At 42.8% G+C, this 22544-nt stretch overlaps 1 protein-coding gene across 1 annotated transcript in view; it reads left to right on the plus strand.

Annotated features, from left to right (window-relative positions):
• Positions 1-867: 867 nt before the first annotated feature.
• The window catches only part of LOC306932785 (uncharacterized protein), a gene marked incomplete at its 3' end in the record, with an annotated part of 42389 nt that continues 20712 nt past the window's right edge, over positions 868-22544 (plus strand). The window contains exons 1-7 of the mRNA XM_079514710.1: positions 868-897; positions 6778-6827; positions 6924-6997; positions 7809-9009; positions 9388-9649; positions 9833-10108; positions 11120-11294. Coding sequence (XP_079370836.1) covers positions 6946-6997; positions 7809-9009; positions 9388-9649; positions 9833-10108; positions 11120-11294 — 1966 coding nt within the window. The 5' untranslated portion in view covers positions 868-897; positions 6778-6827; positions 6924-6945. The remainder of the gene's footprint in view (positions 898-6777; positions 6828-6923; positions 6998-7808; positions 9010-9387; positions 9650-9832; positions 10109-11119; positions 11295-22544) is intronic.

Raw genomic sequence — 22544 nt, forward strand, 5'->3', positions numbered from 1 at the left:
ATTACTATAGGAAGGGGATATACAGTGTCACGTTTGATTGATTTAAATATTTATTAACAGTTTGCAGAAAAACAGTACATTTCAAGCACAAACTCAATACAAAGACTTAACTGTGAGTGGACGACCCAATTAAGCATTACACTTGTTTACAAGAGGGTCCACCTTGTTCAATTCAACAAAACAAGACGTGTGTGTTGTGTATATATATATATATATATATATATATTATATGTGGGTAGGGATATAGGCTGTATGTGTGTGCTTAAAGTTTACATATTACATTTAGTGTCTTGAGACTTGTTGAAAAAAAATTATGTATATTTTTTTTATATTGTTTGGGCCAAAATCATAGTTGCCAAAATACGAGAAGGCTTTTTCACAGTTTGATTGATTGATTGATTGATTGAAGAATTTATTAACAGTTTGCAGAATTACAGTACATTTCAAGCACAAACTCAATACAAAGGCTGTTAACTGAGTGGACGACCCAATTAAGCATTACACTTGTTTCCAACAGGGTCCACCATGTTCAAATCATCAAAACATTTAGAGACGTACAAATAGACACTTCTATTGTGTAAAGCCTGGTTTCTACTTATTGCTCAGTGCTCCGGTCCGGTCTAGAACCCGCCTACTGTATGATCCGGCAAGTTTCACACGCACATACATACTTACATACACACATATGCATGGTCCACACACGCGACGCGCCACACGCACAAGTCGTGTTCGCATCCGCTTCTACCGTGGAGGAAACTACTACCCTGTCTCTCATCCAATAGCTCCTCCCCCGGATGAGTGCAATAGTAATGTTAAAATGGAAGGCGAGGGTAACGCTAAGCTAGCTAGCTGGGCGAAAACGTTCCGTACAAGGGAAAATTAACGTTAGTATCGAAGGTATGATATCGCTTTTATTCACCAAATATGTTGTAGAAATATCTTGAGGTTGTTGTTGATTTTCAACACGGGGCAGTGTCATTGCAAAACAGCACAACAAGTTTCAGGTCAATGGCTAACGTGCGTAGCAGCTGGGAACAATGTCGCCGCACTGGACATGGCTCCTTCCTTCTCCAAGTTCTCCATGCATGGACAGAGTTGACTAGGGCATTTGTGTTTTTTATTGACAAAAATAATGCATGAACATATTCGTACATATCTGACAAAAAGCTCAATAAGCGCTTGGTGTGGACTGTGGACCTTGAGTCCAAATGGGCACAGCAGGAGTACAAAACACAACAGCTATTTAGAGCTAACAGTCGATACGTACGACACACCACACATAGTTTATCTAATGTTAACAGATTTTAACATGTACATCAGCGATTGGTTATCAATATTTGGGGTCCTAATCTTGTAAACCGATAGCCAAAGTGTAAATAAATTTAAATGCACTTTAGCCTAGGCGAATTACTTGCCAAGGGAGTAGGCCTTGCAGGCCAATTGTTTTTTTTTTCTACCCAGCTAACTAATTCTCCGAGACTACCCAGCTAACATCAACAACAATGGTTTGACTTTATGTTATGTTCCTTCCAACCCTTTTTGGTGGTTGGTGGGAACTATTGATACATCTAAATGACTGAAACGGTGTTTAATAACTTTCTTTAGCATAACACTACAGGACAAAACGGCAGATACCATAATATTTGAGCCATAATAATAATAATTTTGACCAATATATTGTCAGACATTTTAAAGTTTCCAAATCAATTTGAAAAACATAGTTGAAACATCTATAAATGCACCATGTCTGTCTGTACGTACGTGTGATGCACGTAACTCGAGAACTGCCCCACTGACTTCAAATTCGACACACGCGTTCCACACCCCCACAGGGAGTGCAGTGCCCGGTGTCAAGTCGGTCGGACCCACGGTTATCCAGAACCGCCACAAAAGGCCTCTGCCTGGGCTCTGGACAGGGCAGAGGCCTAGACCCTTGCCCAGGGTCCATATATGGAGCTGGCCTGTTCTGGCATCATAACACTCCATATTTGGGCATGACACAGAACTATATATATATATATATATATATATATATATATATATATATGGCATAAAATAGACCGACAGATGGGTACTCTGACACGGTTACAACAGGTATTGCATAGCTGGGTGGGGCATGGATCTCCAACTTCATCGTTACTGACTCGGTGCTCTACAGCCGAGCACCGGTGGCGGTGTAGTCTAAACAAAGGAAATAAATACAAATGAAAATAAACACCGTCAGGCATAAACATTTTCATCACATCACACAAAGCATTTCCTGCCATATCGATATGGCGTAGCTTCTGTGTCAATACGGTTATCGGAACGGAATATGATATGATTATTCATTGCCATCTCAATTAACACTTATCGCCCCAGACGGAGGTCTCTGTTCTATTAAATAATTACGCCCAAAGCCCAGGATGGAGATTAATCAAAAGACGGAACATTACTCGTTTCATAACGGAGTGCACCAGTCTACAGTCTATTGGGCAACATTCAATGTCATTTCCGGCTAGTCCATCATCCAAAGTGGTCCAGCTCCATTTTAATGGATGGGATTAAAATCTTAAAACGGGAATAACGCTTAATCTAAATCAATTCTAACAAAAGATTGTGTTTTTGACGGCCCATCACGGTCCCGTCGCTTAGAAGTAATCATACATCTGGTTGTTGTCGATCCTCTCAGGGGTCTTTTGGCTACATGCTATGATATCTAGCGCAACCAAGGTGTGTCACCTTGAAATGGGCTCTGAAGCTGCAAATCGTTGGGCGTACTGATTTAATGGTTCCAAATGATGCTGGGCGATAAGAGTGTTGAACGCACCCCTAACTGTAGCTTTGGTTTGGAACTTTGGAAGTGACTATTGTGGTCATTCAGAAAGTGGGATTAGTGAGTGCACAGTGCAGTCGGCTACAGTTGAAATTCAGGGAAAATGGTATATCATGTATTTTCTGTTCCAGAAACACACAATATCTGAATGACCTGAACAGAAAAACTTCTACTGGACGGGTTCACTTTTCTTTTGTCATTTCTGAGAGAGACGGACAGGAAAGAGAGATGAGAGCAGGATGGTCTCTGGCCAACCCTAAAATTAGGCTATTGGGTCGCCCCGGGCAGGTTAACTTTATCTAAATCTAAAATTTCTAAATCATACTTTAGTAGGGCAGGGTAATATGGACAACATCAAATATTCCAGTCCTTTTTTTTCCAAATACCTCGGATATTGTGACGTAAACATGTTGGAAAATTGTAGAAAATAGGTGTTTAGTTATTAAAACCAGGACACTTTCAGGCATTCAAGCCATTTCATACTACCATCAATATCTACAGTTTGCCAAGCCCTATACTGTAGTATAAAGGAGGATGCAGTACTTCAGTTACTCTTGTGTGACCTTCTTGGAGAAACCAAAGGATATTTGTCACTCAAACAGGCTCAAAAAGCCTTGCTGGGGCAGGAGTTTCTGTAGTGTGAGGCAGCTTGATGTACAAGTACGTATCCCCTGGACATAACACTAGTATTTTGCAGGCACAAACCATAGAGTTATATATAAACATTTCAATGGAAGTTGCTCAGTGACGTTTGAAGGACCCGGAAGAACACTACTTCTTCATTTTCTCGGTTTTCCAGATTTGGACACCAACATTTGGTGTCCAAAATGCGGAAGTGCTTACTCGCCTGAATGAGCGTTCTGTGTTAAACCCCAGCTGCGCCCCCCCCTGCGCAGGGTTTACTCGTGCTACATGCATGGGCAAAACCGCCCGCTTTGCATTTCCAGCTTTGGCCAGTATAGTGGGGTGGCTTCAACGTTGGCCAGCTGCTCTGGGGTCTTGGGACTAAACACATGCCCCAATCCAACACTTGATGATGAATGCCAAGCAAGAGAGGCATGATCCGGCCAGGGAATTGAACCCCCAACCACCCAGTCTCAGGGCGGACACACTTAACCACCACATATTCACAAGAATATTACATATTCAGATTTACAATTAAATGCTGACACAATGTCAGTGTTTAAATGTATTATGTTTTTTCTATTGAAAGCAATAGAATACACCCGCACACTGTGTATTTGCTCGGTACATATTTTATGTATTTTCTTATTTATTGAAGCAACGTTTCGGTCCCTCCGGACCTTCCTCATGCATAATCAACATAAAACCTCAAGATGGAATACACGTATATATAATGTACATACATTATCAATGTGTGTCATTTGACTTCACAAACAGAAATAAACAAAGCAAAATATACTAATACTAGTAATGCTAAAGTATAATGATGGAATACGCTTGAAGCCAATCAAACATCGCTCAGATCATATATTCCATGCAATACATTTGGATACTGCAAAGTGCTAAAAACAAAAGTGTTCACTATCTCCCACAAGCTCATTCTGGGATTTGAATATAAAACCATAAATGAGTAAATATGTCTAAAATATTTAAAGGACCTCTACCAGATAGTCTCTCAAACATTCCTCCTCAGGACGTTCGTGTTCACTTATTTGTTTTAAATGGATGATTTTTGTTTTTCCAACTAACATCAGACCACATGGATATTTTGTCATATCACAGAATATTTCTTTATTGCATTTTGATTTTTGATTGAAGATGCCTTTAGAAGTTGAGGAACACGCTTGGTTTGAGTTCATGACGTCTATCCAAGTTTGACCAATCCTGATCCACCAAATAGAAATCAGTTTACCGAATTGGACTCTATTGCAGGCAGTCAGACAGACGGCAAGTTTGAATTCAAGAGATTTTGAGTGAATGTTTAGAACTTGATCCCTGTACATGTGTATCACAGAAATAAAAACATCAGATGTTATGTAGTCAGTAGTGGCCTGTCACTGTCAGGCTGGTTCCACCATCTGTCTTCTACGCTTGTATTTTGGTTTTATGATTTCAATCAAATCACATTGAATTGATGCGACTCTAGGGGTTACACAACTGTTCTAAATCAATGTTAAGCCTTTTTTTTTTTTTTATCTTCACTATCTTAATGTTTAATATAGGACTAGATTTTAGATCCATGTTTAGGGTCTGTTTTAAGTTAACCACATTGCCTTCATCCACAGTACAAATGTAGCAATTTAAGAAATAATGGCATTCAGCCTTTGTAATCTAGCATATGACATGCATACATTTGCATGCCTAACCGCTCCAATGATTGGCGGTGTGTGTATGTCTGACATGTATGTCTGTCTGTCTTGTCTGTTTGGCGTACGACCCATTGACCCCTGCAGCTCATTGGGGTCGCATTCGGGTCACACTGTTGAGCAGCATAAAGGGCCATTCACACTGAGCAGTATAACTGAAGCCAGCCAGCGGTGTTGTTGAGCAGCCTGCACCAGTTCAGTTCACACAGCACAGGTGTGATTGTTGAACAGCAATGTCTGTCCCCCCCTATGTCCATATGTCCGTCCCTATGTTTAGGGCACCAATAGGGGCAAAAGTGGCGCTGTTGGGCTAGAAACAGAGAGAGAGATAGTGTTGCACTGCCTGCTAATTACAATGTGGAGCGTGCATGAGAGAGAGAGAGTGCTGTCTGCTAATTCCCCCACACAGTAATTTCTCGCACGCGGGGCGGCTCGCCGGAACACCGTGGGTGCGTTCCTGTGTGTGTGGAACTTTCGGATACCCCCAGGGACCCCCACACGGAGTTGCACCACTCAGTTCACACGGGTGTAATTTTGTTTTTACCTCACCACACCTTCTAAGCAGGGCCGGATTAACACCTCTGAGGGCCCCTGGGCACTGAAGCTCGAAGGGCCCCCCTTCACGCGCGTGCAACATTTTTGCTGTTTCGGAGCCGTTTTGGGGCAGTTTTATGCCGTTATATTGGCCTATTTCCGGTCGCCTACCCCCCCCAGAGTGACAGCCAATCTAGCGCATTGTTGCTGCTTTACACACAATTGCACTTTTCAGCTGCCCTTCTCACCAACAATAAAACACTAATATTTTTAGACACCATTTATTTAATTCGGATTAGCAGGAAAATGTTCTGTGGAGCAAAAAAAACAAAGGGCCCCCTGGTGCCCAAGGGCCCCTGGGCACGTGCCCAAAGTGCCCATATGGTAGATCCGGCCCTGCTTCTAAGCCATTGGCGTGGCAGTGTCTCAGGGGTAGAGTGGCCCCCAGTTCAATCCCAGGCTCCCCCAGAGTTGGTTTCGAAGTGTCTTTGAGTGAGACGCTGAACCCCTAATTGCTCCCAATGAGCAGGCTGCTGCCAGGTGCTATATAAATGCACCGTTTACCATTATATTTGTTTTTTTTGCTGATAATTGCTGAAAATCTATCTATTTAATGTACTTTAATTTTCTGTGGAAGTTACCATTGCCAATAACCATAGAATCAATATCTGGTGTAATCAGAGAAATCATAGGTGGTGTGCTAACCTAGACTCAATATAGCCTGACAGCATGTTGCATTGTAATCCCCAACTCTCCCTATTAACTGTCAACCTACTGTTCTATCAATAAGAATAACCCATTTAGGACTGAGGCCGATTCTAAAAACTCCTTCTAAATCCTGACCTTTTTCTGAAAAACCTAAAATATTTATTCAAAAATTCAAAAAATGTTATGTTGCTATACGGTATAAAATGGATTCCCGTCTTGAAGGGTAAAACCTCCAAAAGGAGTTCCTATCGGATAAAGGCATAAAATCCTTTTTTCTTGTATTTTCTTTTTTTAAAGGGAAATTATTCTGTAGAGAAATAAAAATGTAAGGATGTTGATGCCAGTTTGTTACACATGATCTAATGTCTTATTGTTTTCTTGTACACAGAGTAAGACGAATTGAACTGGAAGCAGAGTTTGGCAGACGCTTGCCGGGAGAGGTAAGCATTTTCCCAAACACTGAGGATGAAATAAATCGAAAAGTTTTAACAGTAAGCCTTTTTATTATATTGTTTTATTGTCTTTTGTTTGAGCAGCGTGTTTGCAACGTTTGGCAGTATGGACACAGAACAATTCTACAGTTTTACAGGTGAAGGCGATGGAAATTCAGGTAAAGTACAATATCTGGTTTACAAAATATGAAGTTAGATTGACTGTAGCTATAATTTCATTATTCAATCTATTATTGTAAAGTGCAATGAAATAAGCTGGGTGGCAATAGATGAGCCTGGTAATAGAGCGTCGCAGTCCCGCCCCCTACCATGGACCAAGAAATGAATCCCAATGCATTTTTCCCATAGACATTTCAAAAAGTATTTATTTAAAGACGGTTATGCCGCGGACAAAGCCAACTCAAGTCGTGACAACTCATGACAACACAAATAATATTTTGGACCAAACAAATAATTACAAAGAAGAAAAACAACAAAAAAAGTGTTGTAAACTGCCGTTTTTTTTCTTCTTTCTAATTATTTTTTCGGCCCCAAAAATGTTGTTTGTTGTCATGATTTGTCACGACTCGAGTTGGCTTTGTCCGCGGCGTAAACGTCTTAAAATAAATACTTTCTGAAATGTCTATGAGAAAAATGAACGGAGAATCATTTCCTGGTCCATGGTAGAGGGCGTGACTGCGACGCTCTATAGCCCTAGATAACACGCTGTTTCTGAATGTGTCTTATGTGCACCTGATGAGACTTAGAGGGCGATTCTAAAACTTCTTCTAAATTCTGATCTAAGCTTTCTGAAAAACGTCTAATTTGTATTCAAAAAGTACAAAAAGAAAAAAGAATGTTGCTATGTACTATACATAGCAACAACTACCCCAAAGGGGTTCTCCGATTGAAAGGTACAGTATAGTAACGTATAGCAGTTTTCAGTTGCCTTTTCTTAATCCAGTTTAATTTACTTTTCCATAACTATAGCACAGCAGCAATGTGATCCAGATCAGCAACAGCAGCAGAGAGAGTTGGAAGCGGCAGAGAAGAGTGTTAGGCCAACCCTTTCCGATGTCAAAAAGTCCTGGGGCTTCAGGCGGACAACCATTGCTAAGAGAGAATTCATCGACGAGGTTATAGATCTAGACCCTAGTCCTCCTCCCCCACGCCGGGGCAGAGGTCGCCAACCTAAGCGGACCCCTCAGAGCACCCCAGAACCCTCTACTCCACAAAGAGCTTCTCGTGCGACTAGGGAAGTTATAGATGAGTTAGAATGGTCCGCTCCCTCTTCACCAGCATCGGTGGACACAGAGCAGGTGTCACAGGACACAGAGTGGGTGTCGCAGGACACAGACCCACCGCCAGAGGACACAGAGCCAGTGGCCGGAGGGAATGTTGACCCCAGTTCATGGCAGGACTTTGGGTCTGCCTTTCACACTGCCTTTTCGCTGCTTGGTGGGAATGACGACGTGTCAGATGTAATGGGGCCGCCTGACAGCCCAGAAGCCACCAACAGCAGGGAATCTGCCAATGCGGACGCCTCTGATTGCGTCGAACTTCCCGAAAACGTGGGAGCTGCTGATGACACGGAGGCCAACGAGTCTCTGAGTGCAGGAGGAGACAGCGAGGACACCGTGTTGGTCTCCAGCAGAGAGGACGACAGCGATGAAATGACTTTGATGAGGTTAAAGCAGGAGCTGGCGCTGCCAGGCAAGCTGGCAAGCGGCAGGGGCAAGCAGGGCAAAGGCGCTAGAGGCAAGGCCAAAGGAAGAGGTAGAGGGAGAGGAAGAGGCAGGGGACGGGGAAGAGGACGGGGACGTGGGAAGGGTAAGGCGGCCGAGCTCGAGTCGAGCACAGCCGACGACGAAGCTGATGAAGACGAGGAAGCAGTGATGCTCGTCGGTCAAGTGGACCAGCCGTCGAAGGAGGAGGAAACGGAGAGGAGTTCTGAGAGGACTGAGCTAACGGACTTGCCCGAGCGGACTGCTCAGCTGTCGAGCTCGGACTGCATCGTCATAGACACAGACTCGGAGCATAGTAATGACGCGACGGATGGCCAGTTCGATGATGCAGCATTGGCAGATGAAGGGGGCGGTAGGAGCGCAGAGGGGTACACCAGCATATCGGACAGTGAAGGGTACGACCCCAACGCTCTGTACTGCATCTGTAGACAGAAGCATAATAAGAGGTATGCACTTCTTTTTAACTATTTGAGCAGTGCAAAAGCATAATTGAAATTTTGGATCGAAGATTCTTTCCCCCCCCCCAATGTAAACCTGGCCAAGACAGGCAGCAGCACAAAGAAACACATGTAAATTCAGTAGACGGAGAAACATTAAGATAAATCAATGAAATCGTAAAGATTTTGCCTAATATGGTGCGGAATACATAAACGGCCTTATATCGTCTATGTACAGGTACATATAGCTCATTGCAATTGCAATGAGCTCTCTGAGACCGAATCGCTCCTTTAACAATTTGCATACTTAAACCATCTGCGAGTTTCACTTCTTCTTCATGTTGGTTCACCGCCGTTTGTCCCGCTCTGTGCATTATTCACTTCTAGGTTCATGATCTGCTGTGACGGTTGTCAGGAGTGGTTCCATGGCGACTGTGTAGGCATCAGTGAGACACAGGGTCATACGATGAGGGGTCACGAGTACATCTGTCCCCCGTGTACCATCAGGAAGGGGACGGAGCTGCTCGCTGTGCTCAGCCAGCCCCAGCAGCTCCGTCAGCCCGAGCCTGAGCCAAACCTGCCGGAACATGTAACAATGCCCCTGTTTGGTGACCTGCTGGAAGAGCCCTCAAATCTGCAGGCCGGCAAGGTGAGAGAATGTTATTTTGATCACCAATTATACCTGCATGTCCCTTCCATCAGTTCCATGGGAGCGTGTGTGTGCCAAAATTGTACCAGGCTAGGAAGGGGGGGTGTTTAATTTAGCTAGAATTGTACCAGGGACATCGCGGTTATGTGTGATTAGGCCTTAACATAACGTGAATGGTTTTAGGAGGCCGTGCCGGTAGAGGAGATGGAGCCACAGACGGAGCAAGAATGTAAACTTAATACAGCACCAGATACTGCTATTGAGACGGACGACTCCCAGGCGCTGTGCATCGGCATCGGGTGCTCCAGGCATGCCTTACCAGACTCTGTTTACTGCGGTACAGACTGCATCCTTCAGCACGCAGCCCTCACTATGAAGTCACTTTCTGATACAACCAAGGAGCCTAAGGCCAGAGGACGGTCTCAGAGAAAGGCCGCTGCCGCAAAACCAGCTTCAAAGGTACTGTAGACATTGTAGCTGTTTTAGCTATTGCATTGTTAAACCTTCCATTGACTTAAAAGGGGTGTAAGTTATATTTCCTTTAATTTAAAATATGTGTGTAGCTCTATATTCCCATAGTAATCATTGCTATAGCCGTATAGTGTTTTCTCTCCAGATAACAAAACATTTAATAGTAAATAGACGGAGAGATTCATGCGTCCCGCCCGTATAGCTAAACCAGAAACAGGACAGTCATTGCGTCAGCACGGAGGTGGGGGGGATATAGTTTGGGAATAAAGTTTGCGCCCTTCTATCTGTTACTTCTCTGACACAGCGCAGTTCAACTTCAACTTCAAATCCCTGGAAATAAAAACGTCGGGGTTTCCGAGGCTAGTCAATTAGTGGGTCACCGCTGAGAGCCACACACAGCTGCAGTTAGGTTCTTAATTAAGGGCATGTTCTTAATGCAATGCAAACTAATAGGCGAGTGCGCTCCGGTGCGCTATGCAAAGGGAAAGAAATAAAGAATGACTTCTGTCCGTGACAATAACCAATCCTACAGTTTGAATTCTGTACACACGCACACATAGAGCAAAAAATATGATATGGGGAAAACAATTGAAAATATATATATTTTTAATTTTCTTTTTTTTCTTTCTTCGACTTTCGACTTCTCCTAATTTGAATCGACTTGTGTTAATGAAATCAATGCATCTATTTTTTTAATGATTGCCCTAGTTGAAGCTGCTACCAGTTATTTTCATCATTGATCAGTTGATACGTTTTTGGAGTGCAATGAAATAAATCCTTTTTTTTTATACACAAGTATGGGTACACATGGAGAAAGTATGACAGAGATGACATGGGGTGGGGTGAGGGGAAAAAAACCTTGGGAACTGCACTAAAGAACTTTCTGTATAAGAATTGTGTAAACTAATTCATACTGTTCAATGCTTTTTCCAAATAAAACAAACAATTAAAAAAAATGCAGTACATCTGTTGATCTGTGCCAATATTTTTGCCCCACAGAGGCCGGTTAGGACGTCTCGGAGGTTGGCAGAACGACAGGAGGAAGAAGAGGAAGAGGAGAAGGAAGCTGATGGAGAGCAGGAGGAAACGTCGCAGGCACAGCCCGTGGCCAGCGACCCCAGTCTCACTGCAGCTCAGTCTACTTCCACAGCACCAGCTCAGTTTATCACAGCGTGTACGTACCATTCACCTCACGTTCATTCCACCACCACACGCACATGTGTTCTCTGTCACGGTTAGAGCAGTTCACACACACACACACACACACACACACACACACACACACACACACACACACACACACACACACCCATACGATACAGTACATACGATAAGATGGGAGGACTGATACATTCCAGGGGTCAGCAATGGGTAAGTATGTTCATATTGTTATAGCGTCTATTTTCGGATACAAAATGTTGGAACGTGATGAGATGAAACTCGAGCTTGACTGGTCAGGGTATGCTGTTGAACACACTCGTTTCACACTTCAAATTAATGGGAAACACTGATGCAACACAAAATAACCTCCAAAATGTGTGTGTGTGTGGGGGGGGGGGGGGGGGGGGGGGGGGTGGTATATCCACGGTTCCCTTTCTGAAAGATACACACATCAGAAACCTCAAGACATGTTCAACCAATCGACTCTTTATACTCTCTAAAATGCAAGTTATCCAGCCTCATGCAAAGCATTACGATTTATTTCTCTACCATTTTTCAAAACCATCGATAATTACTCCCTTATTCAAGACCTGTTTGTACGAGGTTACGAGCCTTTGCAATTTACAATTTTGGCATTTAGCAGACACTAATTCGGAGCAATTTATGAAGTGCAAGTGGTTGAAGAGTGCCAAAACATTAACTTGGCATCTGTCTACATTAAACAACATACCTACCTAGCATCTATTTATCTATCACTAGCAACTATCTAAATAGACACCCAGGACGTGCAGATTAGAGGTCTTCACGGGTCCAATTTGACCAACCCATAAAAATTGTACCAGAGCCGAATGGACGGCTATTAATTGAAATCTTGAGTTCCGACCCCGAGCAGTAGAGGGATGTCGGACCATACCCGTACAAAACCAGAGGCCCCGAAATGACCGAATGCCAGAATTTATCCATCGTACTTTCTTTCTTATTGTCCGTCTACAGTCTACACAGTAGCGCTACTACTTCTTTACTAAAGTCAAGTGACGCAAGGAACGCATGCAGTTCACCGGAGGAGAAAAAAAAGGGGAAGCGCGTGATTGACAGCTGTGACAGCCAATCGTCGGGTCCACTCGGGTATTAGTGGAACTGTCATTTCATTATCAAAGACCCGAGACATATGGTAGCGGTTCCGACCCAGTCCCAGAGTGGATTCTTGTGGATGGAACCGTGACCAGTCCGGGTTGGATCCCGGGTATTTTTGGGTCTCAGGTTTACCCGAAGACCTCTAGTGCAGATGCAAAGATAATAGGTGCTAGGAAATGTAGATGAGTCAGACGAGGTGGGATTTCAGACTACGACAGAAGATGGAGAGTGGCTGCAGTCCTGACCGACGACGGAGGGAGGTCATTCCAGAGCTTGGGAGGGAGAGTCTAGGTCGCCTGGACCGTTGGTTATGGTGTCGTAGGGAAGGGAGGGGTAGACAACCTGTGTTTGCTCATCATAGTGTGCGGGAAGGAGTATAGGGCTGCAAATCCTGCAGGCGCCCTCCCCTTGCATACCTGCCAACATTAGGCTTTGCAAATAGGCAAGTGGTCTTCCCTCAATGACCTGCGGACCATATACTTGTACAAAAAGTGATCAAACATAAACACTAAAATGTACATCACAAAAATATCAAGTGCGAACATTGTGAAAGTGTGAATGTGTGTGGGTGTGCGTGTGTGCACGTGTGGCTAGTGGCTAGAATATAGATGTATAAGGAATTAGGTCTCGCACCATTTGGACTATCATTTAGTTTCATCCACTTTTCAGAAACAAACCGGGCAAGAGCGGGTTTAATCGAGCACAGTTACGAGTGCGGCAGGGGCTTTTCGTTTGCACATGCATTTCACATGTAATTGGGAGATTAACGGGAGGTGTTACCAGTCGGGTGCAGGAGAAAGGGTAAAAAATAGGTAGACTCCTGCAAGTATCGGGCGTATTGGCAGACATGCCCTCGGTCAACCTGTGGATCATTGCCAGTGTTGAATTGGACGGAGCGCAGAAATGGGGAGAGGTTTTGGGAGGTTAAAGACCAGGCATGTTGCAGCCTCCTGGATGAGTTGAGGGTGCGTTCGGCCAGGCTCTCTCAAACCTCATTGTTCCAAACGTTACTGTGACTCCCACACCACATCTTTCACATCTGTCCAGTCAAATTGAATACATTTGTGCTCTGAAGGTTTCTGTAACATGCAGCAAGTTCCTCAGAGCCGGCAGGCCATGGATGTAATCTCACTAGTCAATGCAGTTTCTTTAGCCTCTCCGAGAAAGACGGACGGGTCAAGTGTTCAACAAATAGACCGCCCATACTTCTGTCCTCTTCAGCACAACAAGCACCATCATATTCAGGGAACCTATGATGCTTTTTTTGTTTTTCTTTTGGTAATTTTTTTAAAACAAAATTCTTCAGTATGTACAGTACATCAGACAAATCACCTTCATGGAATACACCCCGATATGCTAAAATTTAGCAGCTAAATGGTCGTTATTTGTAGTGCCTTTCTAGTCTTTCTGCCCATTCAAAATACTCTACAATGTATTTCACATTCATCCATTCACACACGCATGCACAGTTGCACACATGCCCACATACCCACACACATCAATTTCACAGATGCACTGTTACACATTACCTGCTAATGCAGTACACAATCACACACGCATTCACCCACCTACGGCGGACGCAACCATGCCAGGCATGCACCCACCTGTTCATCAGGAGCAGTTAGCGGTTCCGTGTCTTGCTCAAGGACCCTTCGAGACACAGCCAGGAGGAACGAGGATCGAACCGGGAACCTTCCGGCTTCCAGACAGCCGCTCTACCTCCTGAGCCACTGCCTCCCAATACACATGCATATGTCATTTATTAAGTCAGTCAGTTCCCCCCCTTTAATTGCTCTCATATGGTAGTCAACTTATTTTAATTATAGCAAGGTGTTGCACCTGCACACTTACTTGCTCAAGCCTCTGGATACCACGGCAAACGGTTCTTTATTCACATTACACATGCACACACACACATGCACATTCTTGCACTCATGCGCAGAATGCGCATACAAGTATCGTACAGAGATACCCAGTTTAGTGGGGAACAGAACCTTGAGGGGTCGAGGAATCGGTGTTGAGAACATATGAGAAGAACCTGCAGAGACCCAAAGAGAAGTGGAGGATTCAAGAGGTCCCACCTGCAGGCCGGCCAACCATGAATGGGACAGTTGGTGTTGTGCTTCCACGAAGAGCCAAGTGTCAGCTGTCTCAGTAATGTGTTCTGTTCCTCAGTACTTCTGGAAAAGCAAACTACTACACTGCGCACAAAGGATTCATTGTGCCTACATACATACATAAACTCCACAGATTTAGTTTTTGGGACTTGCTTAGGGCGTTGAAATCCTCAAGAATTCAGTCGTTTTTTAGGTGGGTTTTAATTTGGGGGCGTTTTTGAGTATTCCTGCGTTTGGCTTTGTGACTCAACTGCATGAGTATTGAGTACACCTCATGGAACCTCTGCTGGATACTTTTTCTCCTTACGTTTTATAGACCAACATGCAACATTTCCCATTTCTGTCACCAGAAGCAAACAAGCTCTGAGGTTGCATTAGACTAGAAGTGCTGATCAATGAACAGCTTTCCCACCTGGTTCCTGTTTCCCGTCCCAAATCACTGCTGTGGAAACGGCAAACCTGATTGCCGATCACCATCCCAAACAGTTTCCCTCTACAAGTACACTGTGAACAAGCACAACATACCACCTCTGGACTTCATACAACAGGCAACATTCTTTTGATATACTTTCAATTCGGTAGCTTTGTCTGGGTATTGTGTGCTATCATCACCACTATACATTAAACCTAGCATTACCATTCTTTGTCACGATAGCAGATACAAGCTCATGTCACAGTCTGATGCGTTGTGAGCTTGTAGATGGGCTGTTTTTGGCAAATATATTTCGTGTAGAGGGAAAAAGGAGGGTACCAAGTTTAGACCCCTGGGGGACACCGGTCAACAAGTATATAGAGTTTAAGGTGTCTTTCACTTTCAAACATATTTGGCGGCATTTTAACATCTACTCTGGCTTTTGTTTGCCAGTTTTCAAGTTGCTTGTTTCAGTATTTAGATATTTGATATTACTTTCATCAAACCTTTCCTATATAAATGTAACTTCAAACTTCATTATCTTTCTATCTATCTATCTATCTAATCTATCTATCTATACGCACACTATAACAGTGGTTCTCAACCAGTGAACCAGTGGTCCTTGGAAGGGATTCCAGGTGGTCCCCAGTACTCCCCAGCTAAATGGAGAGTTGGTAACCAAATGGACCCTTATACTGTAGATCTTTAACTCTTCAGAGCGGAAAATAAAACCAAATGGACTTGTATGGGTCCATTTGGTTTCATTTTATACTCTTGAGTTAAATTATTGTTAATCAACTGAATTACTTAATTTATAAGAATTCTCATTGTGGACATTTTATCCAACGACAAAATATTCAAAGTTTTGAGTCTGAGAGGCTAAATCAAATGGTGGTCCGTGGCTCAAATGCTGAATAAATAATGGACCTTGATATGAAAAGGGTTGGAAACCACTGCACTAGAAGGACAATATCAGTGACCAGAACCAAATGAATGAATCTAACATAACTTCCTACAGTTTATCAGTTTATATATTGTAGGCATGGGGCTGGTGAAGAATAATATCAAATGTCTAAATACTGAATCAAGCAACTTAAAAACTGGGGTCTGGGGTGCACACAAAAGTCAAGAGTAGACGTGAAATGACCCCAAACATGTTTGAAAGTGAAATATCTCTTGAAGTGCACCAGCACCAACCAGCATGTTTTGAGTGGAATATACTATGGGTGTACAGAAGTCATGAGCCAAATGTGTAGTTGTAGTCATTCTTCGAGCAAAAGCCCTGTATGATTTCACAAAGACAACTAAACTACAATTACGTTTTTTCTTTCTTCTGTAAATGTATAGGTAGCCAGTTTTTTTATTTTACCCCTTCCCCCTAATTTACTCATGCCAATTCACTGCTTGCCACTGCTGTACCCTGCACCAGGTGGACATAGAGCCTTTGGCCTACTCCTCCCATCTCATCATTCCCTGCTGATAATCGTCCCAGTCTGTAGGAGTACATGCAGTGACAAATATCACCTCCCCCACCCGGCTAGAGTTAACGTACTGCTCCTAGAACGTCCTACCAAGGAATAGTATGGTTGACCTCATTCTCAAAATAGTTCTCAAGTGATTTTGTTCAGGCCCGTTCTCCATGAAGCCACAACCAGGTATACAATGTTTAGCACAACCTTAAGTTCCTATCGTAAGACCTCTTTTCCTATGACCCTGTGATAATGTCTCACAAGCCATGTTTTGGACCATGCTGGTGGTTGAAAACCACTGAACAGAGTGACACGAGACAGATTTGGTGTTTTATCGAACCCTTTCAGAGTTTCTGGTATTTTTATTGACACATTACAATGACCTAATATCTAATATCTGGCGAATTATCAAATTGTTGTGATCCAATCATGAGCTATAGGCAACTGGTTGTTTTAGCGCAGTATTATTTTCTAACTTGAACACGGCCATGAGGTCAACTCATCTGGTTATGTCTGCCTGTTTCATTCATTATTCCAATACAGTATCTCTTATTCTAACGTAGAGATGTAAAGCACAAGCACCCTCTACTGGCCAAATTAATAACCTACACCTAAAGACAATGCTACTGCCAAGAATTTCCTTTCAAAAATATGTCTGGGTTAATCTCTATAAATCTAATATTTTCAAATCCAAGCCAGATATCCTCTTGAAAGGGGAAAGAGACACTCGCTGTGTCACTCACAACAAATGTATCCCAAAAATAAATAAGTAAATGTGTTTACTCTCCATCTGGGGAGAGAACACAGCTCGCATCTCTATACCCCAGCAAAGTGCTATGAGTGAGTAATGGTGCCTGAATCATGTAGAGAATCATACCAGTATCAACAATTTTGCATGCATTTTGTTCTTCTGTAAAAGATTTTCTGTTTTAGATTGTCCACATTTTTAGTCATTGAAATGTAATGATTTGTAATGACTAATTCGGTCAACTTCAGCTTACCCTCACTGTGCCATTAGATTCCTCTTCAAGATAGATTTTGACTTTAAAATGCAGCACTTGAAAGAAACATTTTGTCCCAGGCATATTAAAATTTAAATCCTCAATGGCTTGGATTGCAGTATAGTAATACAGTCATTTGAATGACTATAAATGGCTCTGTGGTTAAATTAACCATGCCTAGAACGTTTTCCCACAAGGTTTCAACATGAATGGGGTGGGTAAAAAAAGACCATGTAAACAGATGAGTGACAAACAAAAGCGATTTATAGACAAAATGGTCAATGATTATGTACACTATGTGGCAGAATTTCTGAATAGACAATGTGTAGTGACACTGGTATAGTCCATTTAATTTCATGTTTAAAGAGTAGTTCACCCAAAAAAAAATTCTAGTACTAATAACAAACGCCATGAAGCCAAATTCATGGAGATTCTTTTGTTTTTTGTCACATTCCTAAGCCGATAATTCGATGACTGGATGGCTGCTCAGTAGGAGAGACCGCCGGTTATCAAATTATTGCCTCACGGCCAAGCTACACCAGGCTTTTTTCGCGCGTTTACCCGAAGAGAAAAGCCTGGTGTAGCTTGGCAGTTAGGAACAACAGACTAAAATATCTCCATGAATTCAAGGCTTCATGGGGTGTGAATTAATATTTTTTGGGTGAACGCTCAAAAACACAAACCTTCTGTTATTTCTTTGATCTCTCGAAAGTTCATTCTAGAAAATGAACAACTTAATTGGGAAAAGGGAGATATTCTGGAGTAGGCCTACTGTATCTGCAAGTGGCCTTCCCTCAACACCCCCGCCACATACCGGACTATGTACTACACTAAAGATTAATAGAATAAATACAAAATTTAAATACTTAATTAGTCTTAAATTCATTACTCGCTATAAAATAAATTAATAAACAAAAAAATGGGTTTTGCAAACATTTTGAGCATGTGTGTGTGGCTACCGGATATGAATGTATTGGGGGTTAGAAAGGGGAATGGCTCACACCAGGTAGAAGTTTATTTCTTCTTGGGAACTGTTTCATCCCCTTTTCACTTTTCAGCAGCAAACTGCACAGAGCGGGTTTGAGCGAGCGCAGCGACCAGCAACGCACATCAGGCAGGGATGGTTGCACATACATTGCACATGAAATCATGACATTACCAATCGGGAGCACTGCAGGAGAAGGGTTAAAATAGGGAGACTACTGCGAGTATCGGGAGTGGAGACCAGTCCATGGTTTCTCAGGAACGGTTTACGGTTCACAATACAGAGAAATAAAGCTCATTTAAACGTGATCGCTCACTCCTGTCACATTTGGATCACGATTACTTTCAGTTCACTATCGGCAAAACGGGTTTATAATTGAATGACTTCACAATGTAGAGCCTTGGAGACTCTTACATAATGGGTTCCATGTATTCACGAATACTGTCTTAAGCTCAAATTAATCATAACTATTTTTCCTTAAAGAGGGGGGGGGGGGTCTCTTGTGAGGTGACATAGCAAAATTATTCATGAACAAATGATATGCCATCAGTTCATTCATGAGGTGATGGTGGCTGTACAATCTAAGCGTTGTACTATGTGTGTGCTGTGCTGTGCTGTGCGTTGTGTGTGTGTGTGTGTGTGTGTGTGTATGCAGTATATTTTTGTCTGGGGGTTGGGGTAGGAAGGTGGGCTTTGGTGTCATTTATGGAGGGAATGGTGCTGAGATAGTCAGTGGCGTGCCTAGACTTCCTTGCCTATGCTAGGGTGGCATGAAGTACGAGCATTGCGCACACATCCATGCACTCACAAGCACGCACGCACGCGTGCGCACAATTCATTTTACATTTTTGTCCCCACTGCCCATACCTACTTTATGTTACTAAGATGAAGTGTATTATACTCTACTGTGTATAAAGATTTAAATAAATGTACTAATCGCAACACAAAAGCCAGCGGCGACATCCAAATACAATATAAAGATTCCCTACTCTCAGGTTTAATTACACCTATAAACTAATGTTTGGTTTACTTGTTTCTGACTGGGCAGAGAGAGCCAATCATAGTTTACGATCATGGGTGGCAGCTGGGGTGGCCAGTCAGATTCCAGGGGTGGCCTAGCTAGACACACCAGGGGGTGACTTCCAAGGGATGGTGATGCTGGGACAAAGGTGGACATCGCTCTCTTAGGACATGGACAAGAATATTTGTCCGGAATGTATATGTGAGTTGAGTATTTTTGTAGGGTCCATCTCCATAGCTATTTGATCTTGCTTCCTTCCGACCTGAGTCTCTGTCAGTGGCTGTGAGAATGTGCTGATGTACTTGGCCTATGATTTCCTCCACTAACTCACACAATCCTATTCACTCCTCACTCGGTGACGAAGATCCAAACAAGGCTTAATTTGGCTTTAAAAAGCCTGTGGCTGTTGCAGGCACCTCAGTTTTCTCAAGAAGAGGAGAACATTTCAGTTCACCACTCAGCATTGCTCTTAAAAGTGAACCTAGTGTCAATATTATTGTGCCCAGAAACATATATTCCTCCTCCGTGGTCTGGCTGTGATGGTCAGAAGTGATGTGGTGGGTGGGGTGTGTCAATTTCTTTTGTATACATTCAAATCTTGACAAGACTATTATCCACGCAGTGATATTAGTATTGCTACGCGAGGCTACTGTTCTCTACCATGCTGAATGCACATAAGAAGTCACCTGTCTGTCCTGGCTTTTATTTGACTCTGACAACTACATGGGCAAAGTAGTGGTGTGATGTGCATAGCTGAGAAGTATGGCTCATTGCCAAACTTGTTCCTCGACCTCCTAATTGCACCAGTATGTGAGAGACATAGAGATCATGTAAGTGAGTCATAAGTCATTGCAGACAGTGATAAGACAGTGACACAGACGGCGTGCTGCAGCACAACACAGTTTGAAGTTGCAATGGGTTTGCATAGGAAGGGGGCTAAATTAATATCAAATATCTGAATACTGAATCAAGCAACTTAAAAACTGTGTTCACATAAACCTGAGTAGACGATAAAATGACAGTTTTTTTTAAAGTGAAATATCCCTTTTATAGTCCGGCAGCCGAGGTGGACGGGTGGGAAATTTACCAAATTAAAATAAAAAGACTATTATAGTCTTTTTTTTTATTGGCCTAAAATATTGTCTATATACATACATTCATGAATCTACTTGCTGACTGGCTGGCAGTATTGAGCATTTTTTTATAGGGGTTTCTTGTGACCCTACAATTACATCCTACTAGACTTGTTACGTGCCCGTCGCAGTCGGCCACCGGCCTACTTGGGAACGATGCAACTTGGGAACTTAATGATATAGATTGCCATAGCACCCGTTTTAACTGTCAGCCGGTGTCCCACATGGAGATTTGTGTATGTGCCTGTGTGTGTGAAGACTGCAAACTGAAAAGTGTACTTGGCAATCACTGGCAGAGCCTCAATTGGCTGAGGCAGAGGCTGGAAATTGCACAGGTGAAAGGAGTTGGCCTCATTAGGCCCACTGGCAGAGCCTGGCCCAGGTGAAAGGAGTTGGCCTCATTAGGCCCACTGGCAGAGCCTGACCAGAGCCTTTTGTGGTGGTTCTGGAGAACCGTGGGTCTGACCGACTCGATACCGGGCACTGCACTCCCTGTGGGGGTGTGGAACGCGTGTGTCGAATGTGAAGTCGGTGGGTCAAACGGTTCTCGAGTTACGTGCATTACAATTTTACACACGCACACAGAGACTTGCCGCATTTATAGTAGGATGGCAGGCAAAATTGGGGGTTTTCATGATTCTGAATGCATTTTCAAGCATTCGTTCGGGCTAAAAACAGCCATAGTCACTTGCCCAAACGTGCCCAAAATGTGCTGACCTCATTTTTTTTGCTGACCTCATCACATTTGTCATGACGGCCATAGAGTGGAGTGTTTTTTGTGCAAAACTAATGCTTGGAATGGATTCAGAATCATGAAAACCCTCTAGTTTGACAATTTTGCCTGCCATAGGATGTTAATGGTAGGGTCACAATAAACCCCTATAAAGATTTGCTCAATACTGACAGCCCGGTCAGCAAGTGGATTCATGAATGTTTGTATATAGACAGTATTTTAGGCCTCTAAAAAGACTATATACCAGATTTCCCACTTTAAACAAAAGAAGCCTGTCGGTTGCCGGACTATTAATGATAGATGGACAATATTATGATTTCACACACTATTTATGAAAGATTGTGACCCTGGAAAATGAAATGAGACATCTCACACATTGGCCTCAGTTACATGCACAAAATGTATTCAGAATGAATGAATTCATTCCGAACAGAGATTCATACCCAACTGTTTACATGGAACCTGAAAACAAGTATTCCTATTCCTCAATTGTTTACATGACCAAAGCATTCATTCGGAATATAACTTTGGACTATAGAGATGGCCAACCCATAACCGTTATCCCATAAGAAATGAATAACCGACAAACACCAACAGCTATGATCTGATAAAATAAAATAAAAAAATATTTTGAAGCGCAGTCCCTGCAACCACACGCGACCTCCACCCAAAACAAGCGCATTTTATAAACTTGGTGTATTTGTATTTTTCTAGTGGGTAAAATAGCGCATTTCTGCGCACATAAAATGTCTCCAAATGGCCATCCCTGCTTAGGCATGGGCATAAAGCACTATAGTCTACTAAGGGCAGACAAAAATAAGACTAAAATAATACATGTATTCCAAACTCCCAGTAGCATTCGGAATAAAGTGTTTATATGGTGATCTATACCGATTCAAACGGTATATACCACCCCTCCAGACCAGAATGAAAATTCATTCGGAATGGGATATTCTATTCCAATTGAGGTGTTTACATGAGCATTTTTATTCTGATGACTGGAATGAATCCATTCATTCCGAATGAATTTCTGCATGTAAATGGGGCCAGTGTTTCCTGCTCTCTTGGTTTTGTATGTGCATACTATAATGCTTAATTTTATCGAGGTATCTGAAGAGTGAAGACCAGAGTAAGTTTCAGACTGCACTGCCGTAACTGGGTTGTTATCGCGAGACCAGATCAATTATTGATTATTATTATGGCCACAATTGTAGTGCGTTCAGGGATATTTCACGTTGTACTCTGTGTGTACCCCAGA

Source organism: Electrona antarctica (assembly GCF_951216825.1).
Source record: "Electrona antarctica genome assembly, chromosome: 2".
Classification (NCBI taxonomy): Eukaryota; Metazoa; Chordata; class Actinopteri; order Myctophiformes; family Myctophidae; genus Electrona; species Electrona antarctica.